This window comes from Plectropomus leopardus, chromosome 16 (genome assembly GCF_026936395.1).
Source record: "Plectropomus leopardus strain MGB_pleo_1.0 chromosome 16, ASM2693639v1, whole genome shotgun sequence".
NCBI classification, from domain to species: domain Eukaryota; kingdom Metazoa; phylum Chordata; class Actinopteri; order Perciformes; family Serranidae; genus Plectropomus; species Plectropomus leopardus.
This window is the reverse complement of record NC_142191.1, coordinates 5,126,813-5,152,792: the sequence shown is the minus strand read 5'-3', so window position 1 is coordinate 5,152,792 and position 25,980 is coordinate 5,126,813. Positions and strand designations below refer to the sequence as shown.

The 25,980-nt window shown below is 37.8% G+C and overlaps 1 protein-coding gene across 4 annotated transcripts; it reads left to right on the top strand.

Moving 5' to 3' along the window:
- The first annotated feature begins 1,658 nt into the window (after nucleotides 1-1,658).
- gpcpd1 (glycerophosphocholine phosphodiesterase 1) lies at nucleotides 1,659-25,942 on the top strand. Of its 4 annotated transcripts, XM_088089285.1 has the most exons (21): nucleotides 3,554-3,885; nucleotides 4,816-4,905; nucleotides 5,572-5,662; nucleotides 5,755-5,839; nucleotides 7,718-7,793; nucleotides 8,716-8,757; nucleotides 10,362-10,485; nucleotides 11,785-12,031; nucleotides 12,179-12,341; nucleotides 12,515-12,644; nucleotides 13,723-13,777; nucleotides 13,856-13,948; nucleotides 14,133-14,210; nucleotides 14,606-14,645; nucleotides 15,528-15,586; nucleotides 15,853-15,918; nucleotides 16,115-16,251; nucleotides 16,556-16,691; nucleotides 18,058-18,218; nucleotides 19,814-19,863; nucleotides 23,806-23,996. In XM_088089285.1, the coding sequence occupies exons 2-21, from the start codon at nucleotides 4,857-4,859 to the stop codon at nucleotides 23,847-23,849; spliced, it is 1,926 nt and encodes a 641-aa protein (XP_087945411.1). In that variant the 5' UTR covers nucleotides 3,554-3,885; nucleotides 4,816-4,856; the 3' UTR covers nucleotides 23,850-23,996. The 4 variants fall into 4 exon arrangements, with proteins under 4 accessions (XP_042359079.2, XP_087945411.1, XP_042359078.2 ...); XM_042503145.2 differs by lacking the exons at nucleotides 3,554-3,885; nucleotides 19,814-19,863 and adding an exon at nucleotides 1,659-1,931 and having other exon boundaries at nucleotides 23,806-25,942; XM_042503144.2 differs by lacking the exon at nucleotides 19,814-19,863 and having other exon boundaries at nucleotides 3,555-3,885; nucleotides 23,806-25,942.
- The last annotated feature ends 38 nt before the right edge of the window (nucleotides 25,943-25,980 follow it).

The following is a 25,980-nucleotide window of genomic DNA, read 5'->3' as shown; positions in this document are numbered from 1 at the left end:
CTTTGCAAATTAGAGTCCTTTTCATGTGTTTTTTTTTTAACCAGTTGAGACCTGAACACATTGGCTTGATAGCATTCACAAACATTTGGTAAAAAGCAATGGGCAATTTAGGAAGAAATAGCCAAAAAAAAAAGAAGAAAACAAATCACAAAAAAAAAATACCTAAAAGAAAATAAAAAGACAGTAAGTAAAGTTAGTAAAACAAAACATAATAAAAAAAACCCCACTGAAAATAGGAGGTTATCCAACACAACATGTTTAAACAAAAATTAATGCACAGTACATTCACTAAATCTCTGGAGTATTGATTGGAGCCAGTGGTCGAGACTGTGATATTGATTTGATTAGTGAATGTTTACCTGCTGCTGAAAGTTCCCTTGAGCAAGGCATTTAATCCCCAACTGTACCAGTGGAGCAGCTCAGTGACCTGCTGTGGTAACTGTGGTTTTGGCCGGCTGGGTAAACTGGCTAGTGTTAAATAAATAAGTAAAGAAATGTGACATCATCCTGACACATTACATGCACTCATACCAAACACTGTCCAGAAAATAAACATGCCAAGAGAATGTGGTGTTATAGGAAATACAGGGCTGCAACTGACGATGATTTTCATTATCGATTCATCTTTACGTTATTTTATTGATCATTTTGCTATGAAAAGAAAATAAATAAATGTATGGAGCAGGTGAACACAAATGCAGGTGACAGAAACGTGATTAACTCTTTATTCCAAGCTTGGAAAACAGCACACTGAAGCTCTCACAACCAAATTAATGACTAATAAATAATAAAAGTTAAACTTTGGTGTCTGCCCTGCCGGTGTTCCGACTCCATCGGTGTCTCTGAATGTCCGCTCCGCTCTCATTCTCCGCTGGTGTCTCCGTCGGTGTCTCTGAATGTCCGGTGTCTCATTGTCCCACATGTGATTTCAATTTCTTCTAGATCACCAAAATGTCTCGATCCGGCCCTGATGCTGTCATTTTTAGCATGCTCGCTGCTGTGTAAGCGATCGCCGTCTCCCCCATTTCATACTTAAAAAAGCATGAAACAAGCAACTGGTTGAAAAAATAACTAAAGAAATAATTCAATTATAATAACAGTTAACAGTTCCTATAAACAGTTGTCAAGGTTGCCACCCAGTGGGGTTGCTCCAAATTTCCCCTCAAATAAATAAATAACAAGAATTATTATTATTATTATTATTATTATTATTATTATTATTATTATTATTATTATTATTATTAAGAGTAATAATAACAAGTAGACAAATAATAAGATTAAGAATGATAAAATGATGGAGAGTATTAAAGTAAGCAAAAATGAAAAGGCAAAGCCAATCGGGTGTGCAGCACAAAAACAAAGCTAAAAGTTAAATTTGGACGCAGATTTTTTTTTTTAGGTCTGGCTATGACTACTAGGAAGTTACATAATTACTTATGCTCTTCCCCTTTATTTCATGAATCTGACTTTTTTTCAGTGATATTTTGCAGGTTTTACTGTAGACTAATGTGTATGTGAAAAGTGAAAGTGAGTTCAGTGGTGATGGCAGATAAGCCTATAGACACATGAGTGACGATACAGTGGGCGTCAGCTGATCCCTGTGCCAGTCAGCAACCAGTGAAAAACAAAATCATGTTTTCAACCATGCGACCATCCAACAGCGTCAAACAGCTACTCTAACAGAGTGTGTTATCAAGTATTTACACCCCAGCTGTGCAACTGGACGCATTCATAGAAAAGCTTATTTTTCCTGAAATAGGACTGTGTTGTTGTTCGTGTAGTGAATCATTCTTTAACATGCGAGTCAAGGATACTGTGCTCTTGACGTGGAAAACCCTCCCTCCTACTTAAAAGACCGCTCCCGTCTGCTCTGCAAACAACTTACACTGTCACCAGACATGTGCACGTTTATCGACTTCTAACGACTAAAGGTATGTTTGCATTTATTGTTACTATGTTGCCATGTCAAGTAATTTTCATTAAAGTATAGTTTTCTCCGCTTTAGTGGGTCCATTTAGAGTTTTTCAGTTTAATGCATGCATACACGAGCCAGCTGTTGCAGCGCTGTAAACACAACATATTTTATTTTAAAGCACTCTTGTTATTTTGGTGTTATTTTGTAGTTATCTTCATATTTTTTGATTTATTTGCTCCATAGTTATGTTGTTATTGCAGAAATCCAAACTTAGGCAGTATAGCCTATATAAACAAATTTTGGTGTTTTTGGCATTTCAATTCAATTCATTCAATTCGTGAAATCCTATGTTTAAATAAAGTGATTTTCATGTTTGTTTACATCTCTTTTGGTGTCGAGCATGTGTTTTTAGCGCCTAACAGCCGCGATTCCGAGGGTACGTTAATGCACCGTAACAACACGCTGCAGACTGTAAATATCTCCCCGGTAAATACAGTCAGTCCTCGCTGCGGGTCCAGAACCAGAATAAGGCGGTTTAAGTCAGAGCCGTCAAGCTTCAGCGGAAACGAGAAAACACGGAAATTATACGTTCAAAATAAAACTGCGTAATACAAGTAAATGTGCATAAAGTATTTGAGACCACATATCCTAATGAAGTACTTTATCAGTTAGACATTGAGGATTTTGAAAATCATTAGGTCAAGCTCTCAGGTGCACTTAACATACTTAACCCTTAGGGCCCCGCTTTAATATTACACACAATCGCAAAATGCATTTTTCAAAATCAAGCTTTAAAAATATTAAACATTAATGTCATTATCTACTTTTATTGACTTTATCTTTTCAGTCCTAATAATAAATATTAAATTTTCATTAATTTTCAGAATTTTAACCCTTTTAATGCCAGGTTTTTATCACGCTGCTGCAATGTTTTGCAGATAAAACAAACAAACAAAAATAAATAAATAAAACGTGCAAAAATTATTTTAATTTTTATTATCATAGGTAACAGTAATGTGTAATGTAAATATTATAAAAATATTGAATTCGACCTGGAGCAACATCACTTTTCTTTTGCTGCTTTCAGATGCCTTTTACAAGTATTTAACCATTTTAACCCCAAGATTTTGTATGATATATTTCAAAAGCATTGGTAATATGTGGTGAGAAATGTTCTACAAATTGCAAGAAATTAGTAGATTGAGAAAATTATTTTTTTTTTAAAAAGCCTTGAAAATGTTGATGAAAAAAAGAAAGCTGAAGATTTTTTTTTTTTAATTTTTGGGGTAAATTTCTTAAATTTTCTGCTAATTTTTTAGCAAATTTTAGGTCATTTCTTCTTCCAATGCTCATTGCCTTCTTCCCATGTCTTTTTTGATTTGTTTATTTATTACATTTTTTCAGAAGTTAAAACAATTTGCTCAGGTTTCAAGTGCATAAGTACGTTGCAAGTACATAAGTACAGCCGTTTAAAGTGTCAAAATGGAATAAGACAGATTTTTAAAATTTAATTAATAATGATACATGTTTATAATAGACTATAAGTACAATTTTTGATCCAATCTTTCACGATTTTCATTTTGGGCGATAAATGTTTTACTTTGAAAATATGCACCGGAAGTCTAGTTTTCCAATATGGCTAGCTTGATGTTTGATATGTTGTTTGTTTTAAGCCCGTAATGGTCGACCATTGTTTGAACCAGCTGGTCACGGCCGGTTTATCTAGCGTTAGATACTCGTGATAGTATCAGTTTGATAACGTTGTCATTATTTCGTCGTTTCGGGCGATATTTGTGTCCTCGGAACATGATTTTCAGTTGAGATTTAGCTTTGCTAGCGGTGAACCGGGCGGGTCAGATATGCTTTCGCTTGTGGACGGATGCTGCTCAGCGGGATAGTCGACCCTGGTTCACCGTGAAACCTCCATCTTCGAGGGTCGAAACAAACCGTCAACTGCCAAAATCAAGAAGGTAGCTTTCAAGACTATAATGTTAGTTTTTTTGGTGTTTTGTGCCGATGTTGTTATCCGCTGAACGCTAGCTTAGAAGACCTCCAGGTAACCGTTATTTTACATACCGTCACCGACTTCACCTCATTTAAGACGGCGTCCAGTGAGACAAGTTAGCCGGCATACTCATGTTATATTACTTTAATCCATGTCCAAAAAAAAGCTATAGTTGACACAGGACTGTGTTCACACCCTGTGCATTTCCACGCCTTGCATTTACGCTTTTAAACATCTAAAACCAGAAAAAAGTAAGATTTCTCTCGAAATTGTGGGATAAAACATAATGAGCAACTTGGCAAGAAACGTAGGAAAAAAAAATTAATAAAAAAAAAAGTAAAAGGTGACAAAGCAATGACCTGATATTGAGCTGGGGGTAATTATTAAATATTTTTTAAAAATGTGGAAAAATGTACAGGAAACTATTGTAATTCTTACAATTATTATGATTATGTTTTTGTTTTTTTAAAAATTTTATTTATTTTTTACTTACGAGTTTCTTGTTCAATTTTGGGCCGTTTCTTGTTAATTTGCTTGTTAGCTTCTTCCCATGTTTCCCAATTTGCTCAGGTTTAAAGGATTAAAGCTTTGAAATCAGAGTAAATTGGTTTAATTTCTGTTGAAAATGGCTAAAAAGGCAATGAGAAACTTGCTAAGAGATGTTCCACAAACTGCAAGAAATTGGGTGACAAGAAAATGACTTTAAAACTATTTTTTTAAAGTAGGCAAGTGAGATTCCTAGATAACTATTATATTAAAACTACCTTTTCATTTCCAGTAATTTCCTTAACTTTTGAAAAGGAATCAAGCCAATTTGCTGAAGGTTTCAAAGGGTTAAACTGTGTTATTGGATGTTAGTATATGAAATAAGATCATATCTTTTTACATTTTTCAGGTTGTTTATGCCACCAGTCTTTCTCTGTGCCTGTGTCTACAATGGAGACCACTCAGGTGACTTTGGCTGTCAGAGGGGAAACAAACTCAGGTATGACTGTTAAACCTAACTGCAGACACAGTCAAAGATAAAGTGCTTGACACGTGTTACAGCATGATCTTTAGCCTTCATTTAGAAGCTGCCAGCTTGTTAAATGTTTTGCAATACAATGTTGTTATTTGCTTTTTCCCAGTGGTTATCTTTGTGTGAAGTGAGTAGAGATTGTGCTGTCTTTCCTCAAATGTTGAAATAATTGTTTGTGTTGTGAAATGTTTGTTTCTAGAATAAAAGTGTAAATTTGGATAAATGAAATCATATGTGTATATTGCCAAGTTTACACATTTTACAAACTTTGTTAGACACATGAATTAACATGTTAGATGGTCGTGGAACATGTCAGCATTTTTCTATTTACAAAAGACATGTTTATATAGAAAATAATGTCATTAAATCTGTGAAAGTTGTTGGCAGTTTTTGGCTGAAGTTGCATCTAGGTTTGCAGCGATATACTGGTTTCAAGCTGTACTGTGGTATGAAAATTTACATACAGTCTTTTTACAACATAGCTTTATTTTTAAAAATCTTTCATGTTTCAATTATAATAACAAAATGTTCTAATTTAAAAAAAAACATCTAAACTGCGACACTGCAGTATTTTCAGAGATAATTATCCTGCTGTTGCGACTCATGTTACATGGTTGATTTAAACATTTCTAGGGGAGGTGATTGCAGTTGTTGGTAGCTGTGATGCCCTGGGATGCTGGAGCCATCAAAAAGCTGTCACCTTACATCCTGTTGGTAATGATGGGTAGGTGAAACTTAACAACTCATTAAAAACATGTGTTTTTCTTTCTTCTCTGTCTGTCTAAAATATTAACGTGTGTGTTGACTCTTTGACAGAAATTTGTGGACTACCACCGTCACTGTGCCTAAAGGAGTTGTGTCGAAGTACCGCTATCTCAAAGGCTTCTTCCTGGAGTCAAAGGTGAGCACAGTTGCCTTTCTTTATAGTGGTATAGCTTTAAAATTACTGATTGATTTGCTCATTGTTGTCAAAGATAATCATTTAAAAGCAGGATTGAAAGATAACTAAAGATAAATTAGATCAATTATACATGGTTTGTGAAGATTTCAGATATAATGCTGCAATCCATTGCAAGTCAGAACTCAACAACTCTGACTTGATATTTAGGACTTTCAACCTTAAATTCATCTCAGTGCATCTGCTTGGGAAAACACACGTGCCCGCAGCTTACTAATTTTTGTATGTCAAGTGTCTTACAAGCTTTTCAGATGTCCTGCATCAGTCTCCGTAGCGCCTTAAGCGATGAGAAACGTCAGCTGTCTTCTTTCTTTATTAGAATAACAGTACACCAGGTCAAAATTGTGTAAACTGGGGCTGAGCATAATAAGTGTAAAGAACCACAGCCAAGAGCATAAAGTTGTTGTGTGCATTTGTTTTGTGTGGACAGAGACGAGATTCATGGGCTCGTAAAAACTTTCATCAAGCACAAATCAACTAAAATAGAAGAAACAGCTACAGCATTTATTTTACGTCACTTACTTGATGAAAATGTCATTCTGTTTGGAGTTTCTAACTCGAATGACATTTTTCATCGTTACTTTTTTTTCGGAGTACAATCAATTGCAGCATTATTTGAATTTGCACTTTTCCTGTCACAGCGTATCAGCAGGAAGGTTAAAAATACATTCCTTTAGTTTGTTTGCTCCACTGGCTTTGAAAGAGTTTGCTGAAAAGCAGCACCAGATTTTCCAGTTATGCTTAGGATCACTCACCAGATTACTGTATCACCTTCCATTCACCAGTGTTCATGCCCTTTGGGCAATGTTGAAATAGCCAGTGCCAGGCAAACTGCCTGTTGGTTTATTCTAATCTGAGTTTATGAGCCTCTTCTGAGCCCTCACCATACACGAGCCTGTATATACATTAGCTATACACAAACATAACAGGGGTACAATATCCCTAGAAAGAGACAGAAAATGCGTCAGAAATATACCTGAAAAATATAAAGTCTACTTCTCTCTCAGTACTCTCTCATTGTTTTGGTATGTTATTATTTGCCTGTGTATAGGGCAGGGTTCATATTTTGTAAGACTAAAAATGTGCCCTGACTTGTCTTCCTCATGTGTCCGCACTGTGCTGTTTTCTAAATTTTTTTTCTATGGATATTGTACCCCGGTGTGTTTGTGTAAAGCTAATGTATATACAGGCTCATGTATAGTGAGGGCTCAAAAGAGGCTCATTTGCTTAGATTAGAATAAACCAACGGGCGGCTTGGCACTGGCTATTTCAAAACCGCCCAAAGGGCTTGAACATCGGTGATGGAAGGTGATACATTAATCTGGTAAGTGATCCTAACCATAACTGGAAAAACTGGTGCTGCTTTCTTACAAACTCTTTCAAAGCCAACTTATAATTGGAGGTCATCAGTTGAAGCAAGCTTAAAGACGTTAACACTTGGCAGCGTGGTGATTTATTCATGCAGCCTGAGTCATGCTTGAAATTTAAGATACTACCACACAAATATATAAATGTATTACAGAGCTCAAAATGTGATGCTACAAACATGTTGTTGCTATGATTAATGGTGGCTTTCTTACAGATAAAGAAAGCGGCTTTATGTGTGACTGAAGAAATGTTTGTTTTTTTCCCTTCACTAACAAATCCACTTTTCAGATTTCAACCCATGGTGCCTGACCGCCCCAGCTGGGGATTGGTGACTATACCGGCTCTAATTCCTTTCTCACACTCTGGTCCAGCCAGCTTTGAGACCAGACTGAAAAGTAGTTCAATGTATCTGATCTGAAAACCCTAACATTGTACCAAATGTTGGAATTGCAGAGTGCAGGTGGTCCCTGTCAAGTGATAGTCAATATGTGGGAGACCCATCAACAGCCCCGCATGATGAGCCCCACAGGTATAAAACAACAACAAAAAAATGGGTGCCTGCTGTGTCATACTCAAACCCCCTTTAGACTTCGCATCTCCTGCCCTCGCACTAGAACAGTTGCCCAGCATCACTAATGTAGGATCAGTTCTTTCTAATCACACTGATGAACGATAGCATTTTAGAAATAGTCCAATCTGACCTTTCATGATATGTTTTGGGCAACATGTACATGTTAAAATTAACATATTACCACCAGACTGCAGCCTTTCCTCCACAAACACTGTCTGTAATTTACTGGTGGCCTCTTGCTTATTTGGGATTGTCTATATTTTTAGACAGAGATCAGGGACAAGGCTTGCTGGAATAATCTATAGCTATAGAGGAAACGCTGCAGTGCAGTGGATGTCACAACCTGAAATAGGAGACCTCTCCAGTTAAATCACCATTGTGCTCGCTCAACACAAAAAAAAGCTCATTCAGAATGAGCTTGATGGGAAGAATAGTTGCAACCATGTTTGCACCCTGATGCCCTTTTTGACCCCAGCTTGTCATCCTATTTTTTTTCCTTTTAGCAAATCCTATTAAATTGTTTCCCCCCGTAGAATAAACAGTTGTTACAATATTATGGCATCTTTTTATATGCAATCAAGAAGTGTTTTGTTTAATTACTTTGATAAACATCCTTCTACATTAGCCTCAATGTCAAGCTCATTGTCGTAGTTCAAGTTTTTTTTTCTCTCTTACTCTGATATATATTTTTGCTGTGGTGACTCTTGAGGTTGAGGCAAATCAAACTGGAGAAAACGAAGGCTTGAATGTGAGATCTTGTTTTAAGAATTTAAGAATGTGAACTCTATCCAAAGGAAGTGCTCTGGTTTGATCTGACCTCAACCCTTGTGCTGTTTAGATTCCTCCGTCCTCTTTCTAACGCGCTTTACTTTTATTGCAGCCTCACACCAGAATATTGATGACGGACATTTTGGAATTCACAGTAAGTAAAAAAAAACGTTGCCACCACTAAGTACAAACACTGCACGCACTATAATGTTTGCTCTCCCTGCCTGTTATAGATGTCAGTCAGAATGCCCCCAATTTAGAGAAACAGGCTGAAGTCCAGCTGACAAAAATTTTAGAATATAATCAGCACGATCTTACTGTCATTATAGGCACGGGTACAATGAAGCTTTGTTTGGCTTTTTTTGACCAGCAGCAACAAGATGAATAATACCAAGTAAAATCAGCACTTGCGTAAATAAAAGCAGCATCAGAATCTAGCAGCAGTGTAGCATGTGACCTGTGCAGACAGCATGAGTCTTTGTGTGTGTGTGTGTGTGTGTGTGTGTGCGTGTGTGCGTGCGTATGCGCGCGTTTGTGTGTTGTTTGTTAGTCCTTAGTAAGTGTCAAGAGTAATATGTTTGATGGAGGCCACAGCCCTGGGCTCAAACCTGTTTCTCAGTCGGTTACATGCACAATGCACTGCTGTTGACAGGAGCCGCAGCAAAATGTATTTTAGCCACCTGAAAAAAGCCCCAATTTAAAGCATCAATATCAGTTCAAGTGTACGCTATATTTAGAACATTTTCATTAGTTTATTTTGCTGTCTGACAGCGATTTCTGAATGGAAACTGAAGCCGTTGTATTATTCTTTTTATATTGCTCTCTTTGAAGGCAGACTCCACTGAAAAACTGCCCCAAAAAATGTTTGTCCTTTTTTATCTTTATTTATTGTACTTTTTTAATGTATGTTTTATTTATTTAATTCTTTTTTGCGGTTTTATTGCTTTTGTTGGTTTTGGCATATTTGTATTATCTTATATTGACATTATGCGTCCTGCAACATTTCTGCTTTTGCTTGTCAAAGCACTTTATAAACTCTGTTTTTACAGGTGCTAGATAAATAAAGTTATCATAATTATTATTATTGCTGAGGTGGGCATGAACAAAGGCGGTGTAGAATCAGTTTGTTTGTGTTATTGTGTGACTTCAGTGTTAAAAAGAGTTAGTTAGGATTAACCAAAGTCTCTATAAACACTATAAAACAAGCTAACTACTCAAAGCTGTGGTGGACCAGCAGCTCCTGTGTTCAGCGGGCTAAAGTTACTTGTCAGTGGAGTCTGGTGGCTTTTGATGAGAGCGTACATGAGGACCTAAGGCCAACAATAGCTCCCCCATCTGAAAGGGTTGACAGCACCTTTTTTTTAAGGTGGCTAAAATAAGTTTTGTTGCTGCTTCCAGCTGAGCAATTTACTGCTGCTAAGCTGTTGTATGTGTCACACTGACCATGTATAAGTACCTCATACAAACCCATTTCCAAACATCTGAACTATCCCTCTAATTTCCTAATGTAGGTTTATAGCGTCTAAAATCTCCATGAGATAGCAACACTGTAAAACTAAATTGCTTAAGCCCTGTGGGAAATTTTGATCCCTATCGGCCGCATTGCAGTCACTTCCTGTGTGTCGTACAGCTGAGGTTTTGAGGTAATTTGTCTCCTTCCTGCTGTTGTCACTGCCTCCAGTTCTTTGGTAAACAGTCACAGGAGACAAATCCCAAGTCATCACGTGCTCCCTGACGCTGTCTCCTTCCTCATTACAGATGGGATGAATTGTGTTGACTCTGGGTGGCTCACGTGCCAGACAGAGATTCGCCTGCGTCTGCACTTTTCAAAGACACCTCCGGTGTCAATCACGAAGAAGAAATTCAAGAAGTCTCGCTTCAGGTAAGGATGACCCTCCGGTCGAATTTAACACTGCTGGGAGAAAGTTCTGCTTGAAAGTGAAATGAGACGGATCTATTACCTTACCTGTTACCTAAGTGCAACAGAAACTCAGCAGACACAAGCATAATAAGAAAAGCGAAGAGAAAAACAGCTTTTATTTATATTTTGATCTATCAAAATATAAATTGAAGCTTTCAGGGATCATTAACCAAGCAAGTTAAATAACTGGCAAAACCCAAACTCAATTGTCAGTATTTAAGACCCAAGCTGCTGAAAGGAAAGCAATCACATCACAACCCACTCCCCCTCTGCATACATCTGTGCAGCTACTACCATCAGGCTGCTGCTATAAAGTCCACTTGGCCAAGAAAAACACTAAAAAAAAATTCCTTCATCACCACTGCCATAAACATCTTAAACAAATGTCAACACACTCCTACATAAACACCATGCCACTTTGCACACAGTCCTGTATTGTATGTTTTTTTTTTTTTGTCTAAATTATTTGTATTAGGTTTTTATTTTTAGGAAGGCATTCTGTATGTTTATTATTATGTTTATCCGAATTTGTTTGGTACTGTATGTTGAGCCATGGCTAAGATGATTGTCTGCCACAACAGACAGTTAATTTTTCTGAATCTGATTCTTTTTCAAGAAATATATGTGCAGGGTTCCCTCGGAGCCTTAAAAAGTCTTAAAAGGCATTGAATTTGTTGATCAAAAAATAAGGCCTTAATTAGTATTAAATTGACTGAAATTAATCTTTCAAAAGTCTTAAAAATGCTCAGAAATGTGAAGCCGGATTTTATGATTTTTTTTCTGACATTGAATTGTAAAATAATAATCAAAATCAAATCAAAATAATTGGTAACATCTGTGTTAAATAATTTCATATATTACTTTTCTCAAACTTGTCATGATGGGAATCCAAATTGTGGAATCTCACATGCAGATTGAGAAACACAGAATTGTCCAGAAAACTGGTCAGAAATGGCAGATAATTCCCACCTCTGTTGGTAAACTAAAGCTCCACCTTAAAAAGAGTTATTGAAGAGTTGACATAGATAATCTAACTTTTTCACGGGACAAAAAAGTCCTGGTTTTGTTACAATAAACACTTGGGCAAAATCAAATCGTTTTTGTACAATTTTGGTTTTTGAAAATTGGTCTTTAACTGAATTCAGTGTGGCATTAAAACATCTTAAATCTAACTTGCCTTGCTGTAGGAATCCTGTATGTGACTTTTGATATTTCAGTCTGTGTATTTACTTAATTGTTTTTTTTTAACTACCTATACAGAATCAAGCTGACATTAGAGGGCTTTGAGGAGGAGGAAGATGAAGAGGAAGAGGAAGAGGAGCTCAGTCCTTCAACTTGGCACAAGATGACCACCACTCTGGAGATCAGTATGATCAGTGCCAACGGCTACAAGTCTCGCCACTCGCAGCCTGAATGTGGGTACGCACTGGAGCCCTCTCAGTGGACTGAGTACAGTATCCACACCATGGACCCAGACAACCTGGAGCTCACCTTTGAGTTCTTTGAGGTAATACTCATGGGAAAACTGCCTCTTTTAAATTTAATAAACAATAAAAGTTGTATTCTTGATTAAAAAATGCATGTAAAAATGAACATCATGTTTGGATTTATCACTTTTCTTTGAATTGTGCAAATTTTGCACATTTGTTTACAGGAGGATCTGGGTGAGCACGTAGTCCAGGGGGACGCTCATCCCGGGTTTGTTGGCACAGCTTGCCTCCTCTCCTCATCTTTCCTGGAGAGCGGTAAGGACAACGGAGTCGCCACACTTCCAATAATGGGTCGAAATTCCAGACAGACCATTGGGAAAGTCAGAGGTAAGACTTGGCCCAGATAAATTCCACATTTGGTGATACTTATCTGATCATGCAGGAAAAAAAAGCCGTTTTACCTGTTCTGTTGTTTTGTTTCCGTCTCATGGTGATAGCTCACACGCTATGCTCTACACGGAAAAATCTGTTGACCTATTTTCTTACTTTATTCTATCTAGTGGATTACCTGGTGATCCGGCCCATCCGGGGGCTGCAGTGTGACATGAGCTCCTCTTTCACCAAGTACTGGAAGAAAAGAAGCACTCTGGATGTGGGTCACAGAGGAGCTGGCAGCACACATGCAGCCAAGTGAGTCACAGCAGCTGTTTCTCAACACTTGGACAGGACAGGAGAGCACGCCTTGCATGGAACTCAGATAATCATAAAAAATTAATAGTAGTGGTGGGAATCATCAGAGGCAACATTTTGATTTAGTCTGCATAATGAAATAACATTTATTGGAGAACCCGGTTGGAGAACTTTGTCAATTTTTGTTTTATCTAATAAGATAAAGTTTTTGGTCTTTTTTTTTTTTGCAGCAAAATGTATCTGGTGGACTGAAAAAAAGCAATTAATTTTTATAATGCCTCCATGCTGGCGATAGCCATGGCTGGACACATTATGATTTCGGGCTGTCTGTACATCACATTCTCATGAATGCGATATGTCAGGAACGCCTTCAGAGAATTCCTTCAGATTTGGCACAAACATCCACTTGGACTCGAGGATGAACTGATTAGATTTTGGGGGTCAAAAATCAAGATCACTGTCACCTTGCATCCATCTCATTCTTGTGAAGGTGATATCTTAAGAACGAAAAATTTGGCACAAACATCTCAACAACTCATTGATGAACTGATTAGACATTAGAAGTCAAAGATCAAGGTCACCCTGACTTTTTGTCTGTCTAATTTTCGTGAACATGATATCTCAGGAAGGCCTTAAAGAAGTTTTTCTCCAATTTGGCACAAACACCAACAAGGACTCCAGATTGAAACTTATTAGAATTTGGTGGTCAAAGGTCAATGTGACCTCACAAAACATGTTTTTCACCATAACTCAAGAATTTACACACTAACTATGAAAAAAAAAGTTTGATGTACATGACTTCACAGACATGAGTGAAACCTGTAAGTGCAACTGCAGTTTTTCTGGTAGTTTACTAAAAGTTTAATTTGTATTTGCAATATTAATAATTATACATTAAAACAATACTTGACTATCATGTATCAGTGCTAAACTACGATCGAAAAAATGGCATCAGTGCTGTATTGATGTTAGTTTCCTCACCTGTAGTAAATAGCACAGCACTTGTGTGTCAGCATGGTTGAATATATCTGCATGTTCTGCATCTGTCAACAAATTGTTTATATTTTGTGTTTTACAGGCACCACAGAGTCCGGGAAAACACAATAGCCTCATTCAAGAGCGCTGCCACACATGTAAGATACGCGTGAATAGATTTACCTTTTACAAGGGTGAATATTTTACAGTAATTATGTGTAAATTGTGTATTTTAGGGTGCAGCCTATGTTGAGTTTGATGTACATCTGTCCAAGGACAGTGTTCCCATTGTATACCATGATCTGACATGCTGCATATCCACCAAGAAGGTAAAACAAAGACCTTCGACTCAATGATCAACATATGAAAATGACTTATGAAAAGTGTTAAACTGAAATGTTCAGTTTTTTTCTATTAACTAATCAAGACCCAATTAAAACACATTTTGAAAAATGGTGCACAAATGTGTGTCACTGCTTAAAAGTGATTTAATTCTTTCTGTTGTCTCAACAGAAAAATGACAAGACTTCTCTGGAGCTTATTGAGGTGCCAGTCAAAGACCTAACATATGATCAGCTGCAGCTTCTGAAGGTAAAAACCTGGATAAAAGTGTGCAAAAAGACACCTGGGCTTCTCCTGTATTGTAATGTCATTTGCTTTGTGCATGCTCTAAAGTGAGGAAGTTTGTATATATTCTCAATTAACGAATACATATTGAACAAATCTTAGTTGCACAGTCACATCGGAACTGCGTAGTTGCACTTGCGTAAATTTGTCCTTGACCAACCAGTCGAGCAATTCTGGGATTAGTGCCTACTAATTGGATAAAGCTTTATAGTTTTAGTGTAGTTCCCGTGAATTCTAAATGGGCAGAATGTGGGTAACTTTACACTTTTGGCACTGCAGCCAATTAATCATTAAAACCTAGAACTGAAACCAATGTGTTGAAATGTAGTAATGTGTTTGTGCTTTGTTTTGTTGCACAGCTGGCCCATGTCACCGCGATGAAAGAAAACAATGACAAAGGTATGCAGCTTTTGTTTTGTTTTTTTAACTGCTGTCTGCCAGGAAAAATTTAAAGTGACATGACATGTTAAAAAGCAGTGTGCTTTCGTTTGAGTTCAAGGCTCAGTACAAATTTAAAAAAAGGTTGCCTTTGCTCGTTGAAAATGAAAACGTGATTTTTAATCACTTTAATCAGCTCTCCCTCATTATGTCATTGAGCTGCTTACTTGTGTTGTTTCAAGCTCCAGTACTCACTTGGACATTCGAATTGTATGTTGTGTATACGTTGAAGTATAATTCTCCATTCAGCTTTAAGATGCTGTGATATTTTGCCTCCCAAGACTTTTACAAGTTTACTTATTGTTTTTCGTTAACTTTCTCACAAGTCTACTTTATGTTTTGTTTCTTTAGATTCTCACAAATGTACTTTTTGTTTTGTTTTGTCTGTTTTTTTGTCAGTTGATCAATAAGCACATACGTTTGCGATGTTTAAGGGTTAGTCCAACTTTTCACCCCACTAACAACTTCCTTTGTTTTGCCGTCGTTTCTAAAACAGATGTCTGCGCAGACGCAGGTTAACATACACAAAGCATCATCTGGTTTTGGATCTGAATGTAGCAGCAATATTTAAATTATCACTAATGCAACAAATATTTAAAATAATTTAATTTAGAGTGCATATTTTGCTGTGGCAACCCGATGGCAACCATAACCGCCAAGCCGTGCTGTTGAATGCAGTATACTCTCATACAAACCGTAGATCAACAGACGGGCACGAGTCCAGTTTTTATCACATTGCTTTGCATGTATTACATCACAGCACAGCGATCCAAGCTGAATGCATTAATAAGTCAGCAGACATTTTGTATGATGTGCATTAACGGTCATCTGTTTGTTACTTAGATTTGCTGGACGATGAAGAGGAAATCGATGAGCATCAGCCATTCCCCTCACTCTCACAGGTAAATGACTTTGTACTGATTATTTAATCTTATCAATATGAGCTTTATGAGCAGGACGGCCCTCACCTGCACAAGCATATAGATAAAAACTAGGAATTTCCCTCTCTCTGTTTGATATTGCTGTCTCCCAAATCTCTGGAAATTACCCGTTAAAGTGTCCATGCATGGTTTGGTTAGTTATTACTTACTTCTTGTCACTGTATTTTATTTTGCACTGTGTTTTGTCAAAGTCAGAGTAAAATTAATCCTTCATACATCTTCCACAGATCTTCCAAGCTGTTCCTGAGCATGTTGGCTTCAACATCGAGCTCAAATGGATCTGCCAGATGAAGGTGGGTACACTTTCTCACTCAGTGGGTCGATGACATAATCACTGGCTCAATAAGTGGGAGATAATGAGGAGATCACCAATATATTAAGGGAGATTATTTTTGCTTAAACCTGTTACAGCATATTGAAAAGAATATTTTGATTGTAGAATTAAGTGTGATTTTTTTTTAATGTGTTTTTGTTCCTTTTTGTTGACAGGACGGATCATGGGACGGCAACTTATCATCCTACTTCAATATGAATACCTACCTCGACATCATCCTGTCCTGTGTTCTGCAAAAAGGCGGAAAAAGACGCATCGTCTTCTCCTGCTTTGACCCAGACATCTGCACCATGTAAGCACAGTTAGCATCTGAGGATAAAGTAGAGGGCGTAATGGTTAAAGATAAACAACTGTCATTAGAATTAAAAGGGGAACTTCTCAAGAAAGTGATCTTCATTTAAAATACAGTCTTTCCAAATGTGCAAATTGGCCCTTTTTTTTTTTTACAGTTTTTAACCTCCAACACAGATGTTTTATAAACATGTCACTCAGTATGTCTTTACTTTTGTTCCATGTTCAGCTTATCTGAATGCAAACAGTTGGTTAAATACCATTAACTGCAACTGTTGCTGACATTATTCTGTTTTTTTCTGCAGGGTGCGTCAAAAGCAGAACAAGTACCCCATCCTCTTCCTCACTCAGGGAATTTCAGACAGGTATCCTGAACTGATCGACATCCGCTGCCAGACCACTCAGATCGCCATAAGTTTCGCCCAGAGTGAGAATATTCTGGTGAGCAGAAAAAACATTTATCATAATATTTCTGCTGTGTTTGTACAGCTTCTCCAAAAACATTAAGTAAGGAGTTGGTTTGAAAGTAAATGTTTTTGTTTTGTTTTTGGAGCCATAATGAAATATGATATATGCTTTGGTTAAATAATATGTGGTTGGTTAAGTGGTTATGGTTAAAATTTCATGTTGAGTGACTTCTGGGTGATTATGCTGTACTCACCGCCCTCCTCTTGGATCAGCTCTGCTGCTGCTGCATAATGTTGTTTATTTAATAAAAGGGATTAATGACACCTGATTAGACAAGAGCAGTGGAACTTTTTTTTTAACTACAAATTGAGAAAACTTACCATGAAATTATTTAGGGTAGTTTTGTTATGTTAAATGTCAGTGGTTTACGAATAATTGCGTTGAAGTCTTTTAAATGAGTCCATTTGTATCATTCTGTGTCCCCTCTTGAAATTCTGCGTTTTTTGGGGGTCTATTAAAGCAGCGCAGGTGGAACTTTGGTTTTCTCAGCAGTATTTTGTGAGCCGTGCGGTGGATAATTGATCTGTTGATCTGCTCATAGCTGATCATCAGACGGATGGATTAGAGGAACAGCTGCTGCAGAGGCGAGTTAGTGCAAGCTTTTAGACCCAGCAGAATGAGCGGTTAAGTTTCACTTTCAGTGCGCCTGACGTTTTGCTGCTCTGTCTGTGCCCAGAGTAAGCTCTGCGCTCTGAGAGTGGTGCAATGAATAACCACACAGTGTACATTCAAACAGTGCTCCTGATGAACAGTCCAGCTCCAAAAATAGAAAATCTATATGAATAGATTATATATATAGATAAATAGATACTATAAAAATGTCATCAGTTCAGTTTTAGTGCTACAATAGCACAACTTTGGACTCTGATACCTAAAAACTGTTTAATTGTAATAAAACTATTTTTCCATAAACAACAGGATTTCTTCTTTGAAAGGATATTTGGCTTGTATTTAAATGTTTTGCACCCTTCTTCACAAGCATTGCTGCAGTGTCCTTGAGCAAAGTACAAAAATAGTCCACGACTGTCACGCCAGTCCACATAACAAACCAGCCAGCAGAGCTCTGTCAGCTGTCTGTAATGCCTCCTAAGTAGTTTTAGCATGTGCAAAAATTGACTGCAGACAGCTTATGCAGCATAATCTGACAATGTCCTGTGTTTCGTTTAAGGCACAAATTGAGCTGATTTTGCTCACTCACTACGTGTTATGAGGTCATACAAAGTTAACCCATTTTTTAACCAAAATGAGATTGAGTAGGTGGGAAGGTGTTTTGTTTTAGACATGAACAGAATTAAATTGAGCCAGTTTTTCTAACTGGACTTCGTGCCTGTTTCTTTAGGGGATCAGTGCCCACACTGAGGAGCTGCTGAAGAACCTGTCCTACATCGGGGTTGCCCAGTCGAAAGGCCTGGTGGTGTTCAGCTGGGGAGATGACAACAACGAGCACGAGATCAGACGGAAGCTCAGAGAGCAAGGAATCGATGGGCTCATCTATGATAGGTAGGTGAAAATGCAGCGTCTGTGGCTGCCATAAAGGTCTTTTCAATCCTCAACTTTTGTAGCAGAAACCACAAACACAACCATTTCTGTTCATGTTAATATTCACTGAGAGCAGCACTGTGTGGTACAAACTAATGTTTTGCTTGGAAAATAATTCCTTTTAAAACAATCAGTTAAAACCAGGGTTCCCGCGGGGCTTTAATTAAGTAAAATGACTTAAAGTAATCTTTCAAAAGTCTTAAAAATGTGTACATTAGGCACCCGCTCTACCAACTGGGCTACTACTACTACTACTACTACTACTACTACTACTATGAAAAATGTACAAATTGCCAAGGAAAGTGGATAGATATTTCCTACTTCTGTTGGTAAACCAAATAGATTCGTTTATGATAATACAATATGTTTATTGTCTTCCAAGGGCTGGGTTTTTTCAACATTAGACGTAGATAACCTAGCTTTTTTATTAGACAAAAAATAGCATGTTCTATTTTAAAATAAATAAAGAAAATAAGTCAAATTTCAACTGTGGTTATTAGAAATTTGATCTTAAACTTGAGTCTGACTGGCATTTAAAAAAGTCTTTAAAAGCCATAAATATTACTTGCCTCTAGTTGCAGGAACAAGGGCTGTAAATTGTAGGCACTTTCGTTAATCGATTAGTTGTTAAAATTAAAAATTGATTTATCATTATTTGAAAAAAAAAAAAAAACTTATTTCAAACAAAACCAAATGCATTTTTCCACAATCAAAGCTCACAGCAACATATTGCAAATATTTTTGATTGAGAATTTTAATAGCCTGTTGATTACTCAATTAAATTTCATCTTTTCGATTAAGTTCTTAACGACCGATTAATCTACTATTGCTTATCATCCTTAGCAGGAACCCTGGTTAAAACACGTTCCTGCCATTTCACTCGTTAAACGTTCTCATGATTATGTTTCAAGCTGCAGTCTGTGCTTGTTACCTAACACCCTGCACTGTAAACTGTACAGTTCACCCTCTGCTGCGGTGTCCCCGTCAGCCGAACTGTGGCCCCCACCAGCCTGAAGACACAGTAATGAAGCAGGGCTTTCTGTTTTATAAATTTGATTACTGCGTTTACAACACTGCTCCCAGTTACGTCACTGAATGATTACAAGGCCTCTCTTATCTGCACAGTTCTTCGGGGTTCAAGGTTATATCATCAAGCATTGGCAGACGCGCTAATCACTTGGCAGCTGTCATAGCTGATGATGAAAATGGTTTGATTATTCATTGAACATTTTGTCTGTGAGTGTGAAACTGATGCACATGTGCCAATGCTGTTACGTAAAGCCCGAGCAGGTTGAAAGAGAGTTTCCTCTGGTCTCATCAAAGCTGCGCAGTCAGCGGGCCTGTTTGTTCAGCCGTTTCAGTTCCGTGTTTCACTAAACAGTGACATTTGATCTATTTGTATGTTTGCACTTTGGCCCAGACTCCTACAGACCCCTGCAGAAAGAAGAACAAACGCTTTTGACCCTATTTTACAACCCAACAGTCCCTGCAGATTCCACATGTAACATAATTAAACGTCTCCAGGTTGTTGTTATAACTGTGCCTCTTTCTTACAGAATTTGTGAATGCTTGGTGCCATATTTTGACTCAAGTTCTCCAGATTCCCGTAATGTCTCTACGGTTCCTGGCTGTGTTTTGTTCATTTACTCACTTTACACCCCTTGGCTGGTTTTCAGTTTCCCCCTCTAACTCATTAATACGCAACAGGAACAAAATAATGTTCCTCGACAATGATGCAAGACGGTTGACTTCTCATATGTCCCATGCCTTAATTCTACATTACGTGACATTTCAGTGGCATTTTTTCATCTTTTTGGATCGCACTAACCAAGCCTGTTTGATTAGTCAACTGCCATGTTTATCATTTATGACTTTAGTTTCCCCAGCTGACACCCAGGTCACTCCCTTTTTACAATGCCTGTGTTTTGAATTTGCTTTGAAAGGCCTCCAACTCATGCTTGGTACAGTACAGTACTGATATGCAGCTTAATTTTGGAAGCAAAAGAGGCACCCAGAGTGAATGGCTTGTTTAGTGTTACCTGAAATTTTGGCTTCTGTATGAACCCAAAATATGTCTTTGCATTTTTAACTGCTAATTGCAATTTGATTTGCTTGTAAATGTTATGAAAGTGAATTGAATGAATGGTCTCAAATTTGGGATATCCTGATCCGATGTCAAAGATCGGTATTGGGGTGGATCAAGGCATTTTTAACTGATCAGGATTGACTATACAATCCCTTGTTGTACAAAGGCGTTTTTACTCGTGAATCTTTGACTATCACTAACTAGTGCAACCGTCTTTAACTCTCCGTTTCTCTTCTACTTTGTTCACATCCTGCTGCAGGACACCTCATGCCATAAACGACAGCAAAATGCAGTATGAGACTGTTTGTTTATGGCTTTTACCTCAGTAATGACCACTTGTTTAATGCAGCTGATACCCTTTTCCCATCATTATGGAACCAGGTTTGTTCCAGTCCCCAAGCCTAATTCTTAACCATTTAGAGCACAATTAAACACAGTGTTATTTTCTGTCGTTATACAACTTAAAAAAAAAACTGCAACAAAAAGTCCCGTGACCTCTTAACGGTCTCGCCGTCATCTTTGACGTAACTAACATCTAAAAGAGTGTTCCCTCAAGCATTTAGATCCAAAATAAATTGGTCCCGAGCCCGAAAAGTTGGTTCAGCGGGTTTTTCTTCATCTTTGGGATGAACGGTGACGTCAGTGGGCGTGTCGCATTCTACAGGGTTTGAAAAAAAATGAAGGAGGTAACAATGAAGAAGTTAAGTAAGAAATCATCAGACAACAAAGGCCTTTAACTTCAGTTTCAGCGTCTGCATCAATCACAGATTTAAGAAAAATACAGATATATCCATATCAACCTTTCCTGTTTCTGTTTCAAAATAAAAGCCCTCTGGCAATGTTTCTGTTGACCTTCAGTTGTTAACATGGATATTTATTGTGAAACGTTTTCAGGATCGTGTTGTTGACAGTGCCGTAGCTCTGCGTGCTGCATGCAAAAACGTCCCCAGCACACCCTCTCCAGTATGAAGTTAGTGGAAAGATGAGGGTATTTTTGACAATATTTAAAACCACACCATCAGGATTTCTAAATACCATGGTATACCATGATAACTTGATACCCTCATGTTTCTCATGTCTGAAATAAAAGAACAAAAGTGATTGATGTAATCCGTAAATTTGTTACTGCTCTTTGCCTTTGCTGTGCACTGTGCACTGTGCAGCGCCCTCCGCGGATAACACGTCCTTGATTACAGTTGTTCTGTGCAAGAATCCTGAACTGAGCTGGTTCAAGAACCAGAGCTAATTTGATGGAAAAAGGGTATCAGTGTCAGTGTTACTTGCATTTTGCTGTCGCCTATGGTGCATAGTGTTTCATCAACTTGCTCGAAGGAGAGACAGACAGCGTTAAAGAGCCGCCCAACAACTCTCATCACGCCACTGCAAGTGCAACAAAAGCTCTGCTGGCAAAAAGCCAATAAGAGTAATTTTTAATGTAATCAGTGCAAAAGATGTACAGACATGCAACTCAGGTGGCTGTACCAAAACAATGAACGCGGGAGAATCCTTTTTAAACGAGAGAAATTTACCCTAACAGCAACAAGGCCAAAAAGATTGAGGTTTGTTGTTTACACTTGCATTTTGTAAAAAAAGAAAACAATAATAAACAGCCTGGATGCAAGGATTTTTTTCTAATACATAGCAAAGCTTCTCCATTGTCAGGCACATAGATTGAATAGATTTAAATAACTTTAAAGTACTTGAAGTGTGCACTGTGCGGCTGCATTATCTAGGAAAATATAGGTATAGCACTGGGACTCTAGTCATCTATCATCTGATATTCATTATTAAGTGACTCTGATCTTGATCAGTACATCCCTATCAAAAAATCTTGATCCAGGAGAGACCTCCATTTAATCTATAAGATTTACAGCTATTCACCTTTCAGTAATTTTATCACGTCACAGCAAATATTTCACAATTTTTCTATTATTTGCACCAGTTAAGTTTGTAGATGACTTGCTTTTACTGCAGTTGTGTTTGTTTACAAAGGGCTGATTGCACTGGACACAGTCAGGACTTTAATTGGTTTCACTGCTCTGCTCTCATTTGGGGAAGACTTCAGTGGCCTGTCTTCATAACTTTAGTTGAACATTATAAGAATGTCTTACATATAGTATATCTTGGCTTGACCTTATGTGACCTTTGTCCTCTTTTCACTGTAACAGATGGGGTTGATAAGTCGTAGCTCACCTGCCCAGACAGGTGGTACTCACAATAAGCCTCACGCAACAGACATTTTGATTCGTCACCGATAATAAAATTATTGGCTTAAACCTGAACCACCTGTAAACTATTGTAAGGACCTATTGACGGAGCTCTTTGTGGAGAATATAGAGTTTGGGAAGAGTCACTCACTGGGGGACCTACATTTCTGTAACACTTATTCAGTGTCATATGACACATGAATGACCTTTGTCCTACACATAAGCCCGCATAGCTGTGCTAAATGCACTATGCTGCCATGGGAAAGGGGTTTTAGCTTCCAATAACAATGTCTGACATTGTCCATATGTGGACAGAACAGTGCCTCTGTTTTCGATACTTGCCTGGCGATACACGATGCTGGCCATACATGTGATTTGACTTGGTAGCATGAACATAATCGGCTTCGGTTGGAGGCTGTAAAAGTGAGCCATTCAAATAAAACTGATTCAGTGAACTTGATAACCCACTATTAATCATTTTTATGCAATCGGGCATTGCTTCATAAAACATGACACATGCTTTGCAGGAAAAAAGCAAACTGCCCAGAATTTATAGATTGAATCCAAAATCCTTTTACCCCTTTAAACAACTAAGAAAGGATTCCTCCTCACCGCCAAAACACCAACCAGTGCAATCATCCTCTGAGCCAAAATGAATGCAGCAGATTGTGCTGTTTCATTAACATGGGTGCATGAAAAGATGTGTGGAGCTACTGTATGATAGCATTATCTCTGTGCTAGTTAGTTTAGAGCAGAACTTGTGTTTTTTGCATCTTGCCTGATGGAATATTTGACCATGTTTGTTTCACTTAAATCAGATAAAAAATTATAGTTCAATTAGTACATCTACAACTAGTAACTTCCAGTGGATTGTACTGTGATAGTATAATCATAACACCAGTTTCTAACATGTTATTGTTTCACAAAATAATTTCTATATGATTGATTTCAAGCAAAGTGTAATGAAATGTTACAGTTTCTGAAGAGTGTGAAGAGTTTGATGTGGAGCGCAGTTAAATTGATTTTGAAAGTGATTTTTTTCTAACATGTGCCATATTATGATAGTGGATAAATATTCCTATTAATGTTATTTTATATATATTGTAATTTCTAATGTTATTCATCAGTGTGAATTTGTAGCTTTTTCATTTTTATTCGCAAAATGATTTTGTATGACTTTGTTTTGTGAGTGACGGATAGTATTTAATAAAACTCGTGCTGTCACTGATCTAACTGTCCGCTCCTTTTCTTTTAGTATCTGTGACGACCAAGGAGAGCAGCCAAACATTTTCCAGATAGAGGAGCAACACTCCCTGCAGGAGGTTATTACAGAGGAGACCCTCAAGAGCTCCACCTGCTCCCGCTACTCCATCCCCTGCTCCACGGCCCCCTGCCCCACCTCCAAGGCCCGTGCTGGCAGCGCCGAGTCCGATTCTGGCCTCAGCTCCTCATAAACATCCGTAAACTCCAACCACACACACACACACACCAAAAGAGCCAAGCTGGTGGATGGATGATCAAACAAAAACATTGCTGAAAAACAGGGACTCCCTAAAAATGTCTTTCATCCAGATGGGCGTGGTTTTGCGGTGCGTGCTTTCAGCAGTCTCGTCTCTGCTTCGCTGAGCGCCGTGACCGTCAGCCCGTGCTCTGAGTGCACATTCATACTTAATAGGATGACCTGCGTTTCAAAAAAGAGGGGTGCATTTGTGAAGATTATCTTCTTGAACAAAATGTATCATAAAAAGCTTATTTTTCCACAATGATCCAAAAATTCACTGGAAAAATCCCATAGGCTTTTTGACAAGTTAACCAGGGTGAAGCTAACTTCTGCGTAGGAATGCACGATATTATCGGCACATCATCGGTATCAGCAGATATTGGCTCTAAAATGAAATATTGGTATTGACTTAAATTCTGATTTCTGCCAATTTCACAAACGTCAAAAAAGTCATCCCTGACTCAGCTAAAAAAACACAACCCCACAGCTAAAAACAAAAACACATGATGGTGTCATTTTTAGCTCATCACACGAGTCAGCAGTGACAAAATTCGGGCATCGGTTTGCAGCTTCATGTCACCGGCTTCCACTGAAAATGTTGCTGTGTCGCTTGTAGTGCGACCACGGCATAAGATGCCGCCCCCTGGTGAAAGTTTTTAGGGAGTCTCTTGCAAAATGAACGATCAGGTTTGTGTAAATATTTTAAAAATGTATTTAAGATTGTGAGAAGATTCATCATTACTTTACCTGCTTCACACATGATCACAAGGGAAACACCAGTTAAACCATGTTCTCTCACAGATTTTTGTCTTGCACACCTCAGAAAAGTTTAGTTATTTATGCTTTTTACCGAAATAGTTGGATATTTTGCCAAAATATTATAGTGGTAGCAGAACAGGGTCAAATTGGGAACTCCACAGTGGATATTTATTTCGCTTACATGTTGCTTTGCTCCATAGTCTAAGTGCTCAAATTTAATGCATATTACATTTTACAGGTGTAAAAGTGAAACAGAACAACTGCAGGTTGTCTGTCTTAAAGTTTATGATGACGATCGTGCTGTTAGGTCTTTTCTGTGCATGCTGCCATTACCTTTTGTGTTATCTCCACTGCCTCGAGTAGCAATGAGTAACAGCTACTAATTGCTATTTAGGGTGTGGCGCAGAAATATTTGGGAGGTGCTCGTTGCCATTATAAAATACTCGCCTCTTTGTGGATGGTCTACAGCAGTAAGAAGAAAACGGTCCTGTTGGGACTGTTGAAAACACTTACTTCGTCTTTCAACACTGTTTCTTAACTTTTTGGGTTTCACAGCTATTATTGTAAACGACATGCTGCACACCAGATTTACTGTTACTGTGTTCTTTTTATCTACCTGATTTGAGGAAAAGCAGAAGAATGTTTCATTTGTGACAGCGTGCACATACCACAGCCTTAAGGGGGGAAAAAATCCGATCTGTTTGTGTTTTTAAAAACCGCCAATACCTCACTCATCATCTATTGGAGTAGACTTGAGTTGAGAGTTTTGTACAGAAATAAATTCCTTCTGAGAGATCTTATTTACATTCACAATGCACACTTTTTATTGCATGGCAGATCATGTTTTGGCACCAATAACGCTTGAAATAATTCACCATTTGCATATTAACATGGTGTATCAGTGTAATGAATGCAGCAATTTGAACACAGCAAAATCCATTTATAGTGTACTCTTTGTATATATAGCACACTGCCTGTATATCGGTCACAAATTCTGACCTTCAAGCTGGAATGATTGAGGCATGCATGGTCTCGTATATCTGTATGAATTTAGTGTGTGGTATTAACTGCCACTTCAGGACAGGAAGGTGTAAAAGGTGATGTAAATAAAATCAAAACCTATATTTGTTTATTTTGTCTTTGACTGTTTCTTTCACATTCAGTTAAGTT